This window comes from Oryzias latipes, chromosome 4 (genome assembly GCF_002234675.1).
Source record: "Oryzias latipes chromosome 4, ASM223467v1".
In the NCBI taxonomy this organism is placed as follows: domain Eukaryota; kingdom Metazoa; phylum Chordata; class Actinopteri; order Beloniformes; family Adrianichthyidae; genus Oryzias; species Oryzias latipes.
In genome coordinates, this window is record NC_019862.2 from 26727226 (window position 1) to 26744314 (window position 17089).

The following is a 17089-nucleotide window of genomic DNA, read 5'->3' on the forward strand; positions in this document are numbered from 1 at the left end:
GGTGGAACCTTGAGGCACACCACAATTAATTTCATGGACCCCAGAAAAGTGTGTGTCCATGCTTACCATAAAGTTTCTCTCCATGAGATACGATTCAAACCACTTGAGAACAGTCCCTGAAAGGCCAAGAATTTAAGTCTGTTTACAAGAATCAGGTGATCAACAGTATCAAAAGCTGCGCTTAGATCTAGTAGAACTAGTACTGAGATCTGACCTGAATCCAAGGCACATGTAACATCATTAACGATTTTTAACAAGGCTGTCTCTGTGCTGTGGTTCGTTCCAAAGCCAGACTGGTTTATCTCAAAAATGTTGTTTTGTAGGAGAAACTCATTCAGCTGAATAAAAACATTTTTTTCTAAAACCTTGCTTAAAAATGGCAAGTTGGACACAGGTCTGTAGTTATTAAAAACTGAAGGGTCTAAATTAGTTTTCTTGAGTAACGGTTTCACCACTGCCGTTTTAAAGTCAGCAGGAAAAATACCCGTCTCTAGAGAGGAGTTCACGATATTTAAAATCTCACTCTCAAAAGACCCGTAAAATAAATTAAAAAGTGAGGTAGGGATGGGGTCTAAAAAACAAGTTGCTGGATTTACTTGGGAGAAAACTCGACCAAGTGTTGCAGCTTCAACCAGGTCAAAACTGTCCAGTGCTTCCTCAGGTAAGATCAACCCATCATTACCAATAGAAAGGCTTTTCTGTCCATTTATGATGTTCGATCTGACAGAATCGATCTTGCTCCTGAAGTGGTCCTCACACAATGAGGTGGAGGCTGGCATTGTGTTTTTTTTGTTCACATTTGAGTTGATCAAAGACTCAAATGTGGTGAAGAGGACTCTGGGGTTATTTTTATTTACAGAAATGATGTTCGCAAAGTAGGAATTTCTGGTCTGTTTTACTGTTTGATTTTATAGTTTTAGTTGGTTTTGGTATAGTTGATAGTTTATTTCAAGTTTGTGATTTCTCCAAAGTCTTTCGGCAGAACTACAACGTCTATTCAATTGTTTAATTTCCTCAAGCCTATTCTAATAATAAACCAATCTTACCATTATTTTTCTCAGTAAAAATCTATTGACATAACCTAATTTACTAAAGTAAATGAACCAAAACAGACCGGTAACCTGTCCAGGGTGTCCCCTGCCTTCGCCCACAAGTGGCCGGGATAGGCTCCGGCAGCCCCGTGACCCCGAAAGGGACTGATGAGATGAGGAAGATGAATGAATGAATGAACCCAAACTACAAACCCAGTACTTATTGAAATTATAAGCATTTTCTCATTGCTAAGGAGCAAAAATGGAGGGATCAAGGAGCCACGTGGGCCTTCAGAGCCTCACTTTATAGACATTAACTGTTGCTATGTACTATATAATGTGACTAATTTAATGTATAATATAAAATGTATAATGTTAATATAATGTTTTGAATGAGCAGGTTAATATGTAAAAAGACCACATAACTGTACTCGTCAAGTAGAAAATACGCAGGCAGAATATTTTGTTGAATGTGAGACTTTCAAAATCACTTCTGTCTCCATTCATCTTGGTTCAAATCATCTCGTTATAGAGATATAAAGGAGCTTTCTCCCATGCTGATGACCTTGATAAAACCTTTTATTGTGTCAAATGCTGAACTTGTCATTCTAAAAATTAGTAACTCTCAGTCTGGGGTTTCTTTCATCTTTACACGAGCATCCTGTCAGGTCGTGCAGCTGGGGTTTTCCTTAAGCTCTTAAAAGTTAGAAATGGAAAATAACTGTTGAAATAAGGTCACTGTTTAGCCTGAGAAAGTCTGAAAACAACCGACTCGGAGGAGCGACAGTCTTCAGCAGTCAGCTCCACTGGATAACATGGGAACCAAGTGAAAATGTGAGTTTATTTTATTTTTCTAATAATCCCACAGAAAAAGTTAAATCAGGAACATGTCAGTTTACCAACCCATGGTTTAAATTCATTTCGATGAATTGGGTTTGTGTTCTACTTGCCACACTTCAAAAACACAACAAAAATCAAAGATGGCACATTGAGTCAGAATCAAAGCTTTTCCTGTCATAGCTTTTAGCTTAAACATTTGCTGAGAGCAGCATGTTCAATGGGATTGGGTGCTCAGCTCAGATTCGCTGAAGGTAAGGTCTTTCTTTGCCGAGAACATAAACATGCAGCAGAAGTAGGCCACAGAGGCACTCAGATGAATGATCAAAGTCTCTACTTTGCTGCAATACCACCAAACTAGGTCATTGGCCCCTTTAGGCTCATTTGAACTTGCTTAAATCGTTGTCATCAGATGCGTCTTGACAAAGCCGGTTGTTCAGGCAGACAGAGGTTTGGTGAAAGCATCGGTGGAATGTGTCTGGGTCCAAAAGGAGGGACAGTCGGATGATCTGGTGAGCCCCATCTGATATTTATTGTTTGTGAATGAAAGAAAGATGCCATAATTGTGCTTTGTTATGCATTCACGTATGCTCAGACCTGATTCAGTGACAGTTTTGTAGACAGAGATGTTTGCTGTTTTCCGATGCTTTGGAGCTAAAATGATGTGAAAATGTTTTCAGAAACAAACTTGGAATTGAAGCGATGACACAGTCCGTCGCAACTTTTCCTCATGTTGGCAAGACTGATGTGTACCTGCACGACCAAGGATGAAGTAGAGCTCCTCTCTCTATCTTCTGTACATTTTGCTCCTAAATAATCAACCTGAAAATGTGAAATATTCTCTTTACCAGATGCTGAGTTGTTTTCCAATTCAGGAGAGATGAGATGACTCGCCTTGCAGCTTTTTGGGGATGCATCCTCTTTCTTACTTTTTCCAGCAAGCGTGAGTTTCTTTTGTTTTTCTCTGTTTTTTTATTTGATTTAGCAGAATCACAATTACGTTGTTACAGCTCCTATTCTTACTGAAGTAAAAAAAAAAACAGTGGGAATCCCCCTGTATTCGATATTTTTGTCCCAAAATGTCCAAAAAAAACTGTACAGAACAAAAAAAAAAAAACGATGTTGGTTGTACCTAAAAATTCAGGCCCGTTTTCTACTTTTTTCAAATAATTTAATCTTTCTGTTCTCGACAGACTTCCTTCTTCTCTTTGCTGACGGTGTGAACTTTATTGCCCATGGATACCTCACAGTGGAGCCAGCTCCACTCTTCCTCCTGGGGTCAAACCTGACAATCTACTGCCACATCCATGAATGTAAATGGGGGTAGGACTATCCAATTTGATGCAACGCTTGTTTGTAGATTTCTTTCCTAGTTCAAATCTGAAGCACCAACTCATTTAAATATAGTTTTAAAAGTTTTACTAATGTTATGTTCTTTTTTTTTTAGGTCCAAGATGTCCCTGGAGCTCAGAAAAGATACAGTTACTCTGTATAATTTGTCCCAAAGAATCAACTGCACCACTGCATTGTTCTCTGTGCCCTCGGTCCTGATCCCACAATCCTCTGCTGTCTGCAAGATGAAGACGGATCAAAAATCCAATTGGATTGTAGTCAATGGACTAGATCTGCACGCTGGTCGTATGTATCTGATTACCTTTAAATTCCATGTTACCCTGCGACAGACTGGCGACCTGTGCAGGGTGCCCCCTGCCTTCGCCCACAAGTGGCTGGGATTGGCTCCAGCAGCCCCGTGACCCCGAAAGGGAATAAACGGTGGAAGATGAATGAATGAAAGCTCCATGTTGTGCAAAACATGGAGCTTCTTTTGAGACAGTTAATCATCAGTGTCATCAATTGAGAGCAGGATGGATCTGGCAGAAAGAAGCGCTGTTTCTCTTTGTTTTCTGTCATAATGTGTTACATGGTGGAATTAGTTGTTTATTTACATGCATGAAACCAAGACATGTTGATGTCTGAACTGCGATGCATGAAAAGGGTAAACTGCACTTTGGTTTTGACAGGTGGTAAGAGCGAAACTGTGGTCGATAAAACGTCACTGGGTCGCAGGAAGACCCAGACACCGTCAATTTGAGGATTCTCTACCAGTTCAGCTAACTAACGGATCCTTTTTAGCTAATAATCAGCAAACATGAAATTAAACTTTTAAATAAAATTTAAAAAATCTAATCAAAGAAAAACATCATCGTCACCTTTGATTAGACTTAGTGAAGATTAATCAATAAACCTTTTACACTCTAAAAACATATAGCTTGACTAAAGATATAATCTATCAGGTAATGTTCTTTATGAGAAAAAAAACTGTTTTGTCAATGAAAATAAGTTAAATTTACAATATATCGTTGATATATATGATATTGTTCAATTCATTTATTTTTGGTTTATTCTTATGAAGTCCCACCAGACAAACCTGCAAACATCACCTGTGAAGCAACAAGGAGCTCATCCAACGTAAGATGTTCATGGCAACGAGGGAGGGAAACACACCTGCCCAAATCATACAACATTTCTCTCAGGTACCATGTTCCTCTAAGCTGTCATTTTCCGTGGCATTTTTACAGATTGGTTTGGTTTTTTTGTATGTTAATGCATGCAAATGGTTTCATTTGTTTTACATCATTTTTTCACTAGAGGAAATGGGACCCAAATAAGGGTCGACCATATCCAGGATGCTGAAACAATCCAAATACAACGAACAATGTTGGATGAAAACACTAAATACCAGCTGAGCGTTGAGGCTTATAACCACTTTGGAGCATCGCACTCTGACCCTTTCATCCTCTGTGTGAGGGATATAGGTAAGCATCTGCTTCTGTTTAAGATCAATTAAATTAAATTAAATTAAATTAAATTAAATTAAATTGAATTAAATGTTTAAAAAAAAGCTTCTGCTTCAGTTTTACCTCAATTTGCAAAAGAACTAGAATATATGTCTGTACTGAGAGATAATTATACCACTATATGGGATTAAATATTGGCAGAAATATGAAACAATATGAGATAAAAGAAGTGTTTTTGAAACACTATTTAATTATAGACCCAGATTCAGTCATTTTACTAACTGTTTTGTTTGCATTTCTTCATAGTCATTTAGAGTTTTTTATTTATTTATTTATTTAAGTTTTTGGTTTCTTCAGAAGTGACTCATTCATTAGTTGTTTGCACAGTTTGACTCATAACCAGCATCTTGGGAAAACTTCCATTATTTACTGGCACTCTGTACAAACCTACTTATTTGTATAGATGTTCATCTCTGAAGTTCGTCTCCTTATGTGCGTTTTGTGTTGGTTGCTTGAAAAAAAAACAATTCCAATACTCTGTCTAATAATCTGCCTGAGTTTTGGAAGAATTCTTCTGTAGTAACATTTAATTATTTTCAAAATGCTGCATTTTGCTCAAAAGTCAACACTGATTTACTGTTTTTTTACATTATTATTGGTGTGTCACAATCTTTACAGTGACTTATGTCACCATCTTTTGTGCTCTTTCGTGTCACAGTGATACCAGAGACCCCTGATATTGTAGCGATAGAGTTTAGGAACATTTCCATAAAAGCCGTACTACGTTGGAAAACTGCTGAGTCAGAAGCACATCTCAGACCCCACGTCAGGTTTTGTACAAACGTCAAGGACATTTGGGTAAACGGATGCTTTTTATAGCTGTTATTTCCACCGTTTGTCTTAATGAGACATTGACTTCAGCTCTTTTGTTTTCATAGGTGGAGACAAAAGGAGAACTTAAAGAAAGCCTGGTAATGGTAGACCACCTGAAGCCCCTGACCGAATATGAGTTCCAGATGAGAGTGTGTGACTCAGCATCTGAGCATGAAAATGCCAGCACACCCAGCTCTAACATGAAACCACGCTGCAGCAGATGGAGCTCCTCTGTTAAGAGGACGAGTCCTGGAAAAGGCAAGTTAAAACAATCAATAACTATGAAGTGCATGCAGTCCTAATGCAAAAAAAGTCAGATTACTACAAAAAAGCCATTCATTTGTGGTTCATTCTTCACTTAGGACCATCCCAGCAGCTGCAGGTGTGGAGGATCCTTGGAAACCGCGACAAAAACAGCTTGAGGAACGTTACTGTTTTGTGGAAGGTACAGGATCCTCAAGAAAATGTGCTTTTGTTCTTTTTTCCTTTTTAAAAGAATTTGCACATTTTTAAAAACAAAACAATAATCATCCCTTCGTGAAATTTCCCTTGAAATTTGCATCATGCCGTGATGCATGTTACTACAAATGTTAATAAAGTAACAGAAAAAAAACTGATGGAAAAACATCTGTCATAGCCACCAAATCCAGAGGATTACAATGGAGAAATTCTACATTACAAGGTCTTGATGAAAAACTTCTATGAGAAGATATGCACGGCTGCCTCCAACCTGTGTTCAGTTCTGGTGCCAAAGGAAGTTCAGGTCCTGAGCATCAGTGCAGTAACCCCATACGGGACCTCTCCACCTGCTGAAGTGGAAATCAGACAGTCAGGTAGTCATGTGACACCCAGAAGACAAAAGAGGTTTTGTGCTCAAGATGGGACAAAACTAACTGTTTTCTATGAATTCAGCTGTTTCAGGACCAGTGCTGCTGGAGCTCACTCCTACAGCAGATGATAGGTCTGTGCTTGTCTCGTGGTCATCCCCGACTGACGGAGAGCTGTTGTACTACATGATAGAATGGACCAGTTTGCCTGCTGCTGAGTTGCGATGGAAAAAACTGGACAGAAATCGGACAAACACTTTGATCACAGGTGGGCTCAGTTTCAGACAGATGTGCTTTTGTAGATTTGGTCTCACAAACATAAAATTTTACAAAATACACCAATGAACAAGTGTTTTCATTTCGTAACATTTGGTTCAAATTATCTGAATCTAGAATCTTCTTTTAATAATCTAATGGCATTTGTGAACATCATTACCCAGATAACCATGAGATTATGACACAGTCCTAAAGGTCTGATGAAAATTTATGGAGTTCTTATAAAACTTTTAATTACAATACAATTTAATCTACAGAACACAAATGTGTTTTTAAACAAAACTTGAAAAGGTTTTTGCTGTATGTTTTACATAGACCGGAAACTCTAAATTTGAGAAAAGTCAATTGATGTGTTTTATGACTCAGTTTATTTTATGTTACAACCAGACAACAAAACAAAAAGATCTTGCCTGAGAAAAAGTACACACAAAAATGAGAGTATATTAAAAAGAATCATATGGGAGCCGGTTTAGCTCGTGCTGGTTTGCGGCGCCTTCCGTCCGTGAAACCAGGGTTCGACTTCAGGCTGCTCCCTGTTCCCTTCTCCACCTCTGTGCCGGTTCCAAGCCCGGTTTGAGAAGGTTGCGTCAGGAAGGGCATCCGGCGTAAAACATTGCCAAGTTTACCATGCGACTTGTTCGCTGTGGCGACCCCTGATGGGATAAGCCGAAAGAGGAAGATTAAAAAGTATCATATGTCTGTAGATGACACTGCAAAAAGTGAAATGCCTGAATCCATTTTTTAAAGGAGTATTTTTTTACTATCGTAAATAATATTTAAGAATTTATAAACTTTAATATTGTTAATTTAAGAACAAAAATGCGATTTTATGAATAAAATGGAATTTGGGATGTTTGTATTTCAGTAAAAACAGAAAGATTTTCTTTGATTTATTTATTTCGTCTGTAAATTACTTTACAGTAAAAATCAAGATGACAACATTGAGCTTGAAACATTGGGAAACACTGACCTCTTGTGGTCATTTTGTGTAAAACATATTTGTTTTTAACGGAAGTGACTATCAGTCCCAGGTGAATGTTTAACCCTTGTGCTATCTTAGATGACCCCACCCTTACATTGACGTGTTCTTCCTAACATGACAAAGGCAGATAAAGGTGGAAAGATTTCATGTAATTCATGGACACCATTGAAGATCACAAATCATTGAAGACAAAAGGTTCAGAGCACTGTCTAGTGCAGGGGTCGGGAACCTAAGGCTCGCGAGCCATATATGGCTCTTTTGATGGTCACATGTGGCTCGCAGACAAATCTTTAATTCAAATTTTTTTTCTTCATTAGACCAGTCCTTCTCGTGCGCGATGCGATGGCAGAGGCGCGCAGTAGTAGCGGTGCTTAGAGAGACAAATCTGCGCCAGCACTAGTATAAGTTTAAAATTGTCTATTAATTCACAGAGTTTGTACCACCCGGAAACCTGTGAATTGCCGTGCCTAAAACTGCGCGCTCCCGTCTCTGAGAAAGAGCGCGCAGTTGCGGGGACGGGATGTGTGAGGGAGAAAGCAGAGGGTGGGGCTGAGGTGTTGTGGGGACAGGCAGCAGGTGAATCGCGCAGGGATTGTAAAAACGTAAAACCCGCTGCCCGTCACTCACTGCAGCGTGTGAGTGTGTGTTTGGCTCCAGGTCCGCATGTGAGCAGTCTGTATCACATCTACAAAACATTCATACCAACCTAAGATCACGTTTAAAGTCTCAACGCCTGCATGAAGCAGAAACTCACCACGTAAACCAGACTAGACCATCAGCAAAACTACCACGAGAAATACTCATCATTTATTAGAAACAGCATTACAATGGTATTAAAAAGAATCCACAGACTTATTGTACTTTAAAAAGGTTGAAATTACATCAAATGCACACATTCACTTGTATTTTAGTTTTAAACATATTGTCGCGGACTGAGTTGGATGGCTGTTGGGCCGCGTTAAAAGTTCTGGAGTTCATTGACCGCATCAAGCAGAGAGCTGATTGGCTCTCAGTTCTGTCGCTCAGCCTGTTGTTAGGTAGTTTGGACCAATGGGGTTCAGCTATGGGCCGAATAAGGGAAAGGGGAGGGCTGCAGCGGGAGCAGGGGAATATAAAGTTGGGAGAAGCGCTCTCGTCTCGTCTCGGCGGGAGAGATTCAGGAGTTGCTGAATTAATTGTTCGGCGTTTGTTGCGGTCTGCAGTAATCGGAATAAAGAACCTTAAAAGAGGTTAAGTCTCCGTGCCTCAGTGTGGGAAAGGGACACTACATTATTGTATGGCTCTTTCGAAATTACATTTCAAAATATGTGGCGTTTATGGCTCTCTTGGCCAAAAAGGTTCCCGACCCCTGGTCTAGTGGGTCTAGATGACCCAACTCCCGATGTCAAAGTGCCTAGGATAGCACAAGGGTTATATAAAAGGCTCAACTTTCTGTTCTGTTGTTCTAGGATTAACTGCTGGTGTGAGATTCAATGTGTCTTTGTATGCTGTAACCAGAAAAGGTGTCAGCTATCCATCATCGAGCCTGGTTTACTCCAGAGAAGAAAGTAAGACTATACTCAGATAGGAGTCCCTAGTTTGTTTCCCTCAGAGGAGCCTGAATCTTTCAATCTCTCTGTATCACTGTGTGCCTTTCAGAGCCAACATCTGGTCCAAAACCATACGTTCTGGTCCATGAAGCCAGGCGGCTCCTGATCCAATGGAAGGAGTTGCCTGTAGACCAGCAGAAAGGCTTCATCATAAATTACACCATATATTTGCATAAACCAGACTCCAGAGACACAGAGAAAAGTGGTGAGCACTGAATGTGTGAATGCATGCGAAATACAGAAACATCAAGAGATTTCTGGGAAAAGTGGAAATCAGAAATTAATGCAAACTTCTGTCAACCAAATCAATAGTTCTTAAAATACAAAAATGAGTAGTTTCATAGAATAAGTGCAGTTTCAGATCAGTTTGTCTCCTTCACGTGATGTTTGATGCAATGTGGAGGTCTGAACCGAAACACTGCGAGTTTCCTGTTCATCCTGCCCTTTCTGCCCCTCCCTCTGTACGCTTCATGTTTGTCTTCTTTGGTCTGGCAATACTTTCCCATGATACCTGAGTCTTTGCATGTGTGTTCACCTTGAAGATACAGCAGTATGAATACGCAGAGCTTGTCACAGCACAAGCCACACTTGCATCATGGAAAGCATGCGACTGGCATTCCTTTGATACTCTCCTCCCTCAAAGTTTCAATGCATCAGCAGGGTTTTTCAGCAGAGGCTTCCCGTAATGTGGTAAAATTCAATCCGTAACCAGCCCCTTTACTCGTTATTTATTCTAATTGAGCACTTAACCCTAAAAAGGAGAGTTTTTTTCCATCACACTATTATAACAAAGCTACTATTTATACTGCAAGATGGCATCTTTTTTTTCTTTTTTTCGGACCATATAGTTGTGTTTTTCTGTGGTGAGCTGGTGGTGTTTGGTTTGAAACGTTTAGCTGAAACCAACTCAAGTGAGAAGCGTGCATTGTCGTCATTTCCACTTTGTCTTTAGAGTTTTCTAGAGTCGCCTATGACCACAAACAGGAAGCCCTGAGCATAAATGCACACATGCATCAGTATAGGCTGTTACGAACTACTCTGCCTCACACGCTATTTGTGGATGTGCACTGAGAGCACCTGAAAGCATGCCACTCATCTCTGATGTCTCACACTAAGCAGTTTGTACCATGTGTCTTGTTGAGGTTTAAACAAAGTTGCTAAAAGTATTTATGCTTAACTATAGAACTCACAGGACAACCTGGGTAGAACCTAGTTGCTGCAGTGTTATACAAGAAAAAACAAACATTTGTAAACTCAATGTCCCCTCTGAGGCGGCCATGTTTGTTGCATGCTTTAAGCACGATTCAAATTATTTTATTTTTAAAGTACCAGCTCATAGTAAATCAAATACATCAGGGTGTAACGATTAATCAATAAATTAATTTCTATTCCTGCAATCCAAACAGATCAATCTGTCTGAGGCAAGTTGTTAATCGAAACGAACTGTACCATTATAAAATCATTTGAAAAGGAAATAAATTGATTATGATCAAATTAGAAAAAACATTTAGATTGAGGCGTGGTAGATTTATTTTAATATAACGTAAAAGCGACCAAGTGCATCACAGCGGCAACACACGTGATGACAGCAAAAACAGATCAGTCCATCATTCCAGTCCAATGTGTGGAAACCACAAACCACAAATTATCATATGAATTGTTTTTTTAATTAATCGTTACTCCCCTAATCAACATCAAACTTTTATAAATTCTAAAAAATGTTTTTGTTAGTCACTGATTCTGGAAATTCTCCCCCTTAAAAAGATGAGTTTGGTCTGTAATGTTGACAGTGTGAAAATCAGAATCCAGGAATCCACATTGTTTGATTTTTAAAGAATGCATTTTTTTGTAATGATACAGAAAAAAAAGTATTTCACTCCCATAAACAAGCAAGAATTCTGTCCCTTGGAGACCTGTTACTTGTTTTTTAAGAAGCTCTTCTATCCTCTCTACTAGTTATTTAATGTCAAATCCATCACATTTTAGTTTCTAAAGTTCAGTCCACTGTTGTTTTTCCACATCAAAATAATACAAACATTATTAGAACATTCTAACACACTGTATGGTCATGTCTTTGCTAAATTTAAAGTGTTTCTTTGAATTTATCAATAATTTCTGTTGCATCACATGTGTGTTGTTCGCTAAGATGCACCTAGTTGTTTTTTACGTTATAGTAAAATAAATCCAATTCAAATGGTATTTTCCAATAATGATTTAGTCGATTTATTTCATTTTGAAATGATTTTATAATGATATAGGTCCATTTAAAGATCAACTTGCCTCAGGCAGATTGAGCTGGTTGGATCCTAGGGATATTAAATTGATTCATCCCTCAAGTCAATTCATTGTTAAATCCCTAGTTATTAACAAGTACCATATTTTCCAGAGTCCAAGTTGTACCAGAGAATAAGTCGCAGGAACCAAAAGAAGAAGCCATATACAAGTTGCCTCGGTGTATGAGTCGCACTTTTAGGAGGAGAAAAGTACGACACTTCTTAATAAATCTGGAATAAATCAAGTTTTTAGCGTCATTGCTACATGGAAGCATTGACTCTCATTTACAATGCACAGAAAACATGAATGATGTTGAGAGATCAGGTTTATTTATTTTTGAAGAGCTCTACAAAATAATTGATAAGAACGTCTCCATGTCTGGATTCATGAGATCATTCAGTCTTTTTTGTTTTGTTTTTTTGTCCTACAGCGATCATTAACTTCTACACTGCAAGATCTTACTGACGCAGATTTTAGCTGTAACCCAGTTTGATGACTTGCAGTCCCACATTGGTCCAAGGAAGGAATAAATAAAAACAAAAATTAATAATGTCTCGATGCAAATAAGATGAATTACATTAAATTTCAGGAGGAAATTGATCAGATTCCATGTTTGTTTTGGCCGGCGCTTCTTCTTCTGTGTTGCTGTCAGTTGCAAATACTGATGCATGCACTTAAAGTTCCTTTTAGCGGTTGTTAGCGGGAAACAATTGCTGAACCTGAGCCTATTTATGTCCTAAACTTCCTTTTATCAATTCCCAGTGTCTGTAGTGCTGATAACTTTTTTATTCTTTTGGTATCAGACATGCGATACACGTGAAACGTACACGACATGTCAGGTATATTTCACGTAAATCGCGTGACTGATAAAAAAAGAATGAAGAAGTTGTCAGCCTGGCTGTGTTTTTATAAAAAATCACAAATAAGTCGCTCCTGAGTATAAGTCGCACCCCTGGCCAAACTGTAGAAAAACCAGCGATTTATACTCCAGAAAATCCAGCATGTGTATTGTTTCTCTGACCACTCTTTCAAACCATCTGACCTCTCTCTCACATTTTGGTCTTCAAATGAATGTTCTTTTTCTTTTAAATAAGAACTAACAGCAGAACAGCTGTTGTTTTTCCTGTGTTGGTACAACCTGTTGCAGAATGGCTGTTTTGTTTCTCCAATGTAAAGCTCTGAACAGTCCTCACAGCACTGGACTGCATAAATTACCATTTTTCTCTGGTTGTGGGATCTCCGTGGTGAACCAGTCTTTCCCCATAGCATGTTGCTAGGTTTTAAATTGGTTTGTATTTGGCAAAAATTCTCCTCAGCTTCTCAGAGACACTGGCGACACATGTAATGACAATGTTTTTGTCCTGGGAGTCTTCCTCTATATTCTTCCTGGTGTAAGATGTTGCCTTGTTGCATGTCCATTTGAGATTTCCGCAGGTTTTCAGAGCCGGCATGAAAATAACCTCTTCCTAGAGGTGGGAATTTGTTTTGCCTTGTGCTTCAAAGTTTTCATTACTTCCAGTTTGTGTTGAAGTGGGTAGTGTGGGTATTGATCCGCGTGTGTGGGTTTCTTCCACATTTCTGTTTGCATGTTGGCTTCTTCGTCTCTGATGACTGCACAGTCCAGGAAGGTCAGCTGGTTGTTGTTGGTGTCCTCTCTTGTAAATTTAATGTTAGGGTCCACTGTATATAAGGGCTAAGTGAAGACACCCGCTTAGTTTTAACCCTTTGCCCGGTGTAGTCCACGGTCCATGTACCACAGGATGTGGATCAGTATTTACTGGAAAGTCCTTTGCTCTTTTGTGAACATTATCAGTTTCATTATGATGAGTATTCCCTTAAGTGTCAAAGCAGAAGGTAACTGACATTCCTGCAATGAAGCATCTTTTTGAGCTCTCACTTTGGTGTTTCTGTCAGGAACTGTCTATTGCAGTCAGCAACAATTGATTGATTACGTGTGTGATTACGATCAGTGTGCGAATGTGTATGTGCAGGGGTGAATGGGACTGTAACTGTAAAAACACCTTGGGCCTTAAACTAAGGAAGTATAGTGCTCTTAACCATTATTTAAGTTGTTATTCATTTTGTTCTGCAATAATGCAATCTCACCAATAGTACTTATAAAAGATGGGAGGAAAAGGAGCAGATGCTTACAGATAAATGTTGACCCTCTGTGATGTGAGCTCTTCTTAAAGAGAAGCATAACTGTCATCCTCTTTTCCAGTCACAGTATCTGGATCTGGCCCCAGATTGATGTGGCTGGACTGTCCAGATGGGAATCTAGTTGTTGAAATGACTGCAACAAACTCAGCAGGAGAAGGACCTCGAGGGACAAGGATCTGCTCTCAGCCTGCAGCTCCAGCAGGTCAGTGTGCTGCTGGGGTAGAGCTCTGCACTGCACTCAAAAGAACACAATTGTCTTCTACTGTTTTTCATACTCAGAGGCTAAACTTAAGGTGATGTATCTAAGAGTGTGCTGGTGTTTCTCCCTTCTCTAGTTGGCCTGGTGGTTGTGGTTGTGTTCACTGCTGCCATCTTCTTCATAGTTGTCACAAACTTCATGTGCTGGAACTGTGTGAGAAAAAGGTATGGATGAGAGGTGACCTTTTCTATTTTTGAAATGGTCTTAAGTTTTGCCTTATGAGTAATAATGATAAATGCCACTGAGGTTACTTTTTTTATTTAAATGCCAAACCACAACAGATGATCAGAAATAATCTTGTCAAATAGAAACTTAACTTTGTACTGATTCTTGCAAGTTTATCATGAAAAGAAAACTTATTTCTCAGATTTATTATAAAGATAGAGGCTGTTCTAATCTCAACTATACTATATATATACATACCATCTCAATCTGTGTTCTCTTTCTGTCTCAGGATCAAACAAAAATTCCTGTCCTGGGGGCCGACATGGCTTGTTGTAAATTTGCCAAAACCAGGACACAGTAATGCCATCAGACTGCTGAAGGTAATGATCAGTGACCTTCTTTGCATTGCGTACTGAACATAGTGGCACAAGTGCTGTAGCGAGTACATCAAAACTTCATTTGATGGGATTTTGGTCAGCCACAGACACTATCTTTAGTAAACAACACAACAAGCACATGTGTTGATGAGCAGCATTTGAAACCCTCCAGGTTTTAAATGTTTCTGGTTTATGGTTCTGTCAACAGAATGACAGCAGCGACCCGGTATTGTCATCCACCAACGACAGTGACCCCCCATTGTCCCCCATCACTATGATCTCCCAGGAGAGGGACGAGGTATACCCCACCATCCACGTGGAATTATCCCAGATTGGCTCAGAGACCAGGACCTTGCTGGCTGAACATGCTGGCTACAAGCCACAGATAGCTACAGTGGATCCAGTGGAAGAGGAGGTGATAGATGAAGAGGAGGTCCCGAGGGAGACTGCAGAAAATCTAGAAAAAGAACACTTTTCCAGCTCATGTGGAGACTTACTGTCGGGCTTGTTATCGAGTGTGGAAGTGGAATACTCAGACACATTCCAGGAACTGACTCTCAGTTCTATTGCTGGACTTTTGTGGCCTAAAAGTGTGGAAACAAATATCTTAAGCAGCATCTTTTTACATGGGAGAAGGACAGCAGCAGATCATGTGGAGGCTGACAGTGTCTCGGTGGACATGTGTCAGGATTCAGACATTCGGACGTCTCAGACAGCTGACATGAGCCTGTCTTGGTGTGCAGGCGAGATCAGGCTGGACTCTGGTTACTTCCCTCAGGTCACTGCTGTCGGCAGCAACCCGGTCAACGCAGAGCAGCAGCATAAGCAACGGGAGTGACATGAATGACACTAACGCACGTTTGCGGCAATAACACACGCAATTTCAAGAAAGCATTATAACTCAGCGTGAGATCAACATTTACCTCATGAACTGTTTTTATTTGCACTGTGAAAAATATGAAAACAATAAATATAAAAAATTAAAAGTTTATATTTTTTGCTTGATTGCTTTTCATCCTAGTGGGGTTATGGCTCAGGAGCTAAATTTAACATCATTTAAATGATTCCTGGTGGCTGTCTACTCCTGTCTGAATAAATGGGACTGCAACTGAAATAAAAGCAATCCACAATCAGGTTTTAGAAAATCAAAGAGATATGATGTGAAAGTTGCAGCTATTTCAGTTGAAAAAACATCCCTAAAAATATCAGAATAAGGACGGTAAAACATTTAGAGGAGTTTGGCACCCACATTTTCTAAAGCCTCTTGTAACATTGAAGCAGCTGTCAGTTGCAATAGGGAATGACCAAACTGATTCCGGCTGAGTAAACTGGAGTAAAATAGTGTATTCTGTCTGCTGTGGTGCAGACAGAATACACTGAGTCCTACAGTGGCCCTGAAGTGTAAATCACACCAAAACCATATTAAAGATCACACTGAGAAGTAAAAACGAAACTAACAATTAAAAAACAACATTACATTTTAGAAATCAATACAAAATTCCAGAAACCAAAACATATTTAAAAAAAGAAACATTCATAAGCAAATTTTGCATTTACGAGTATTTCTTTAATCAAATCTTTGTGAATCTGGAGCATACAAAATAATTCTGTTGAGAAAAGCATGGAGCTGTGACCTTGTTGCTACAGCCAGAGGACCACAATCTCTCTGCTCCATTCGGATGCATCCACGTAGACCTTGTGCTATCCTAGGCACTTTAACATTGGGAGTTGGGTCATCTAGACCCTCTAGACACTGCGCTAGGTTTGTGATCTTCACTGGTGTCCATGTTCCACCTTTATCCACCTTTATCGTGGTAGGGAGAACGCATCAATGTAAGGGTGGGGTCACAGGATAGCACAAGGGTTAAAGACAAATAGATCCGTATACGTCTTTGTTTTCCTCGTCTGAGCTGGAATCTGGCTCAATGGATAGCTCCAATGTTGCATGCTATTTTTGTTGCACTGCTAATGTTAGGTTGGAGTTGTGAGGGACTGTAAACTGCATGAGAACATGAAAAAACATAGACGATGGGAAGTGGAAATGTGGTTGCTTTGTTGAAGATATGAAGTAATTAAAAGCTAAGACAACTTAAACAAACCTGTAGCTAAAACAGATATTTCTTAAACTTATGGTTTTCTTTGCACGTTGTTTAATTCTTGCAAAAAAGCCACGAATGCAGCAGAAGCTGTTCATATAGCTGTCACATGAGTGCTTTGGTCTGACCTCTGCAGCCTTCTCAAGGCAGTGGAGTGCCATCAACCTTGAAATTATTCCTATTCACACCCTACAGAAAGCCCATAGGGACTTCCCCCTGCCATGTGGTTCCTCTGAAGCCCCCAGTACCCCTCAACAGGACTCACAATGCAACGCCTGAACAGCAACACAGTTCAAGTTTATTATCTAGTATCAGCATGGTCAACTCACAGACACATGTTGAGAATAAATACCTCTATTTATAGTTTTTAAGTTCCAACTCTGGTCATTAGTGCATATGTTTAACAAATATCAAGTATCCAGTTTTTCTGCACCAGTAGGTAAAGGAAAATGTGCAGCTTTGAAGGGAAAGTCCCAAACTACACCTCATGGTGACTACACTGAGGGAGTGATAGACAGACAGGGGCTGGCTGAAAGACAAGTGAT

At 39.5% G+C, this 17089-nt stretch overlaps 1 protein-coding gene across 3 annotated transcripts; it reads left to right on the forward strand.

Annotated features, from left to right (window-relative positions):
* The first annotated feature begins 1616 nt into the window (after nt 1–1616).
* LOC101161234 (interleukin-12 receptor subunit beta-2) lies at nt 1617–15439 on the forward strand. Of its 3 annotated transcripts, XM_011474413.3 has the most exons (18): nt 1617–2380; nt 2549–2640; nt 2720–2811; nt 3062–3191; nt 3316–3506; nt 4282–4402; nt 4518–4684; nt 5385–5524; nt 5605–5797; nt 5902–5984; nt 6177–6372; nt 6452–6634; nt 9073–9171; nt 9263–9418; nt 13709–13849; nt 13983–14070; nt 14361–14451; nt 14657–15439. In XM_011474413.3, the coding sequence occupies exons 3-18, from the start codon at nt 2754–2756 to the stop codon at nt 15284–15286; spliced, it is 2667 nt and encodes an 888-aa protein (XP_011472715.1). In that variant the 5' UTR covers nt 1617–2380; nt 2549–2640; nt 2720–2753; the 3' UTR covers nt 15287–15439. The 3 variants fall into 3 exon arrangements, with proteins under 3 accessions (XP_011472715.1, XP_020558271.1, XP_020558273.1); XM_020702612.1 differs by lacking the exons at nt 1617–2380; nt 2549–2640 and having other exon boundaries at nt 2650–2811; XM_020702614.1 differs by lacking the exons at nt 1617–2380; nt 2549–2640; nt 2720–2811 and having other exon boundaries at nt 3071–3181.
* Nucleotides 15440–17089: the final 1650 nt, after the last annotated feature.

Coding starts and splice junctions, on each gene's coding strand:
- LOC101161234 (XM_011474413.3), top strand. CDS start 2,754: ATGACTCGCCTTGCAGCTTTTTGGGGATGCATCCTCTTTCTTACTTTT. Junction 3,507..4,281: donor ACTAGATCTGCACGCTGGTC/GTATGTATCTGA, acceptor ATTCTTATGAAG/TCCCACCAGACAAACCTGCA. Junction 9,172..9,262: donor GGTTTACTCCAGAGAAGAAA/GTAAGACTATAC, acceptor TGTGCCTTTCAG/AGCCAACATCTGGTCCAAAA.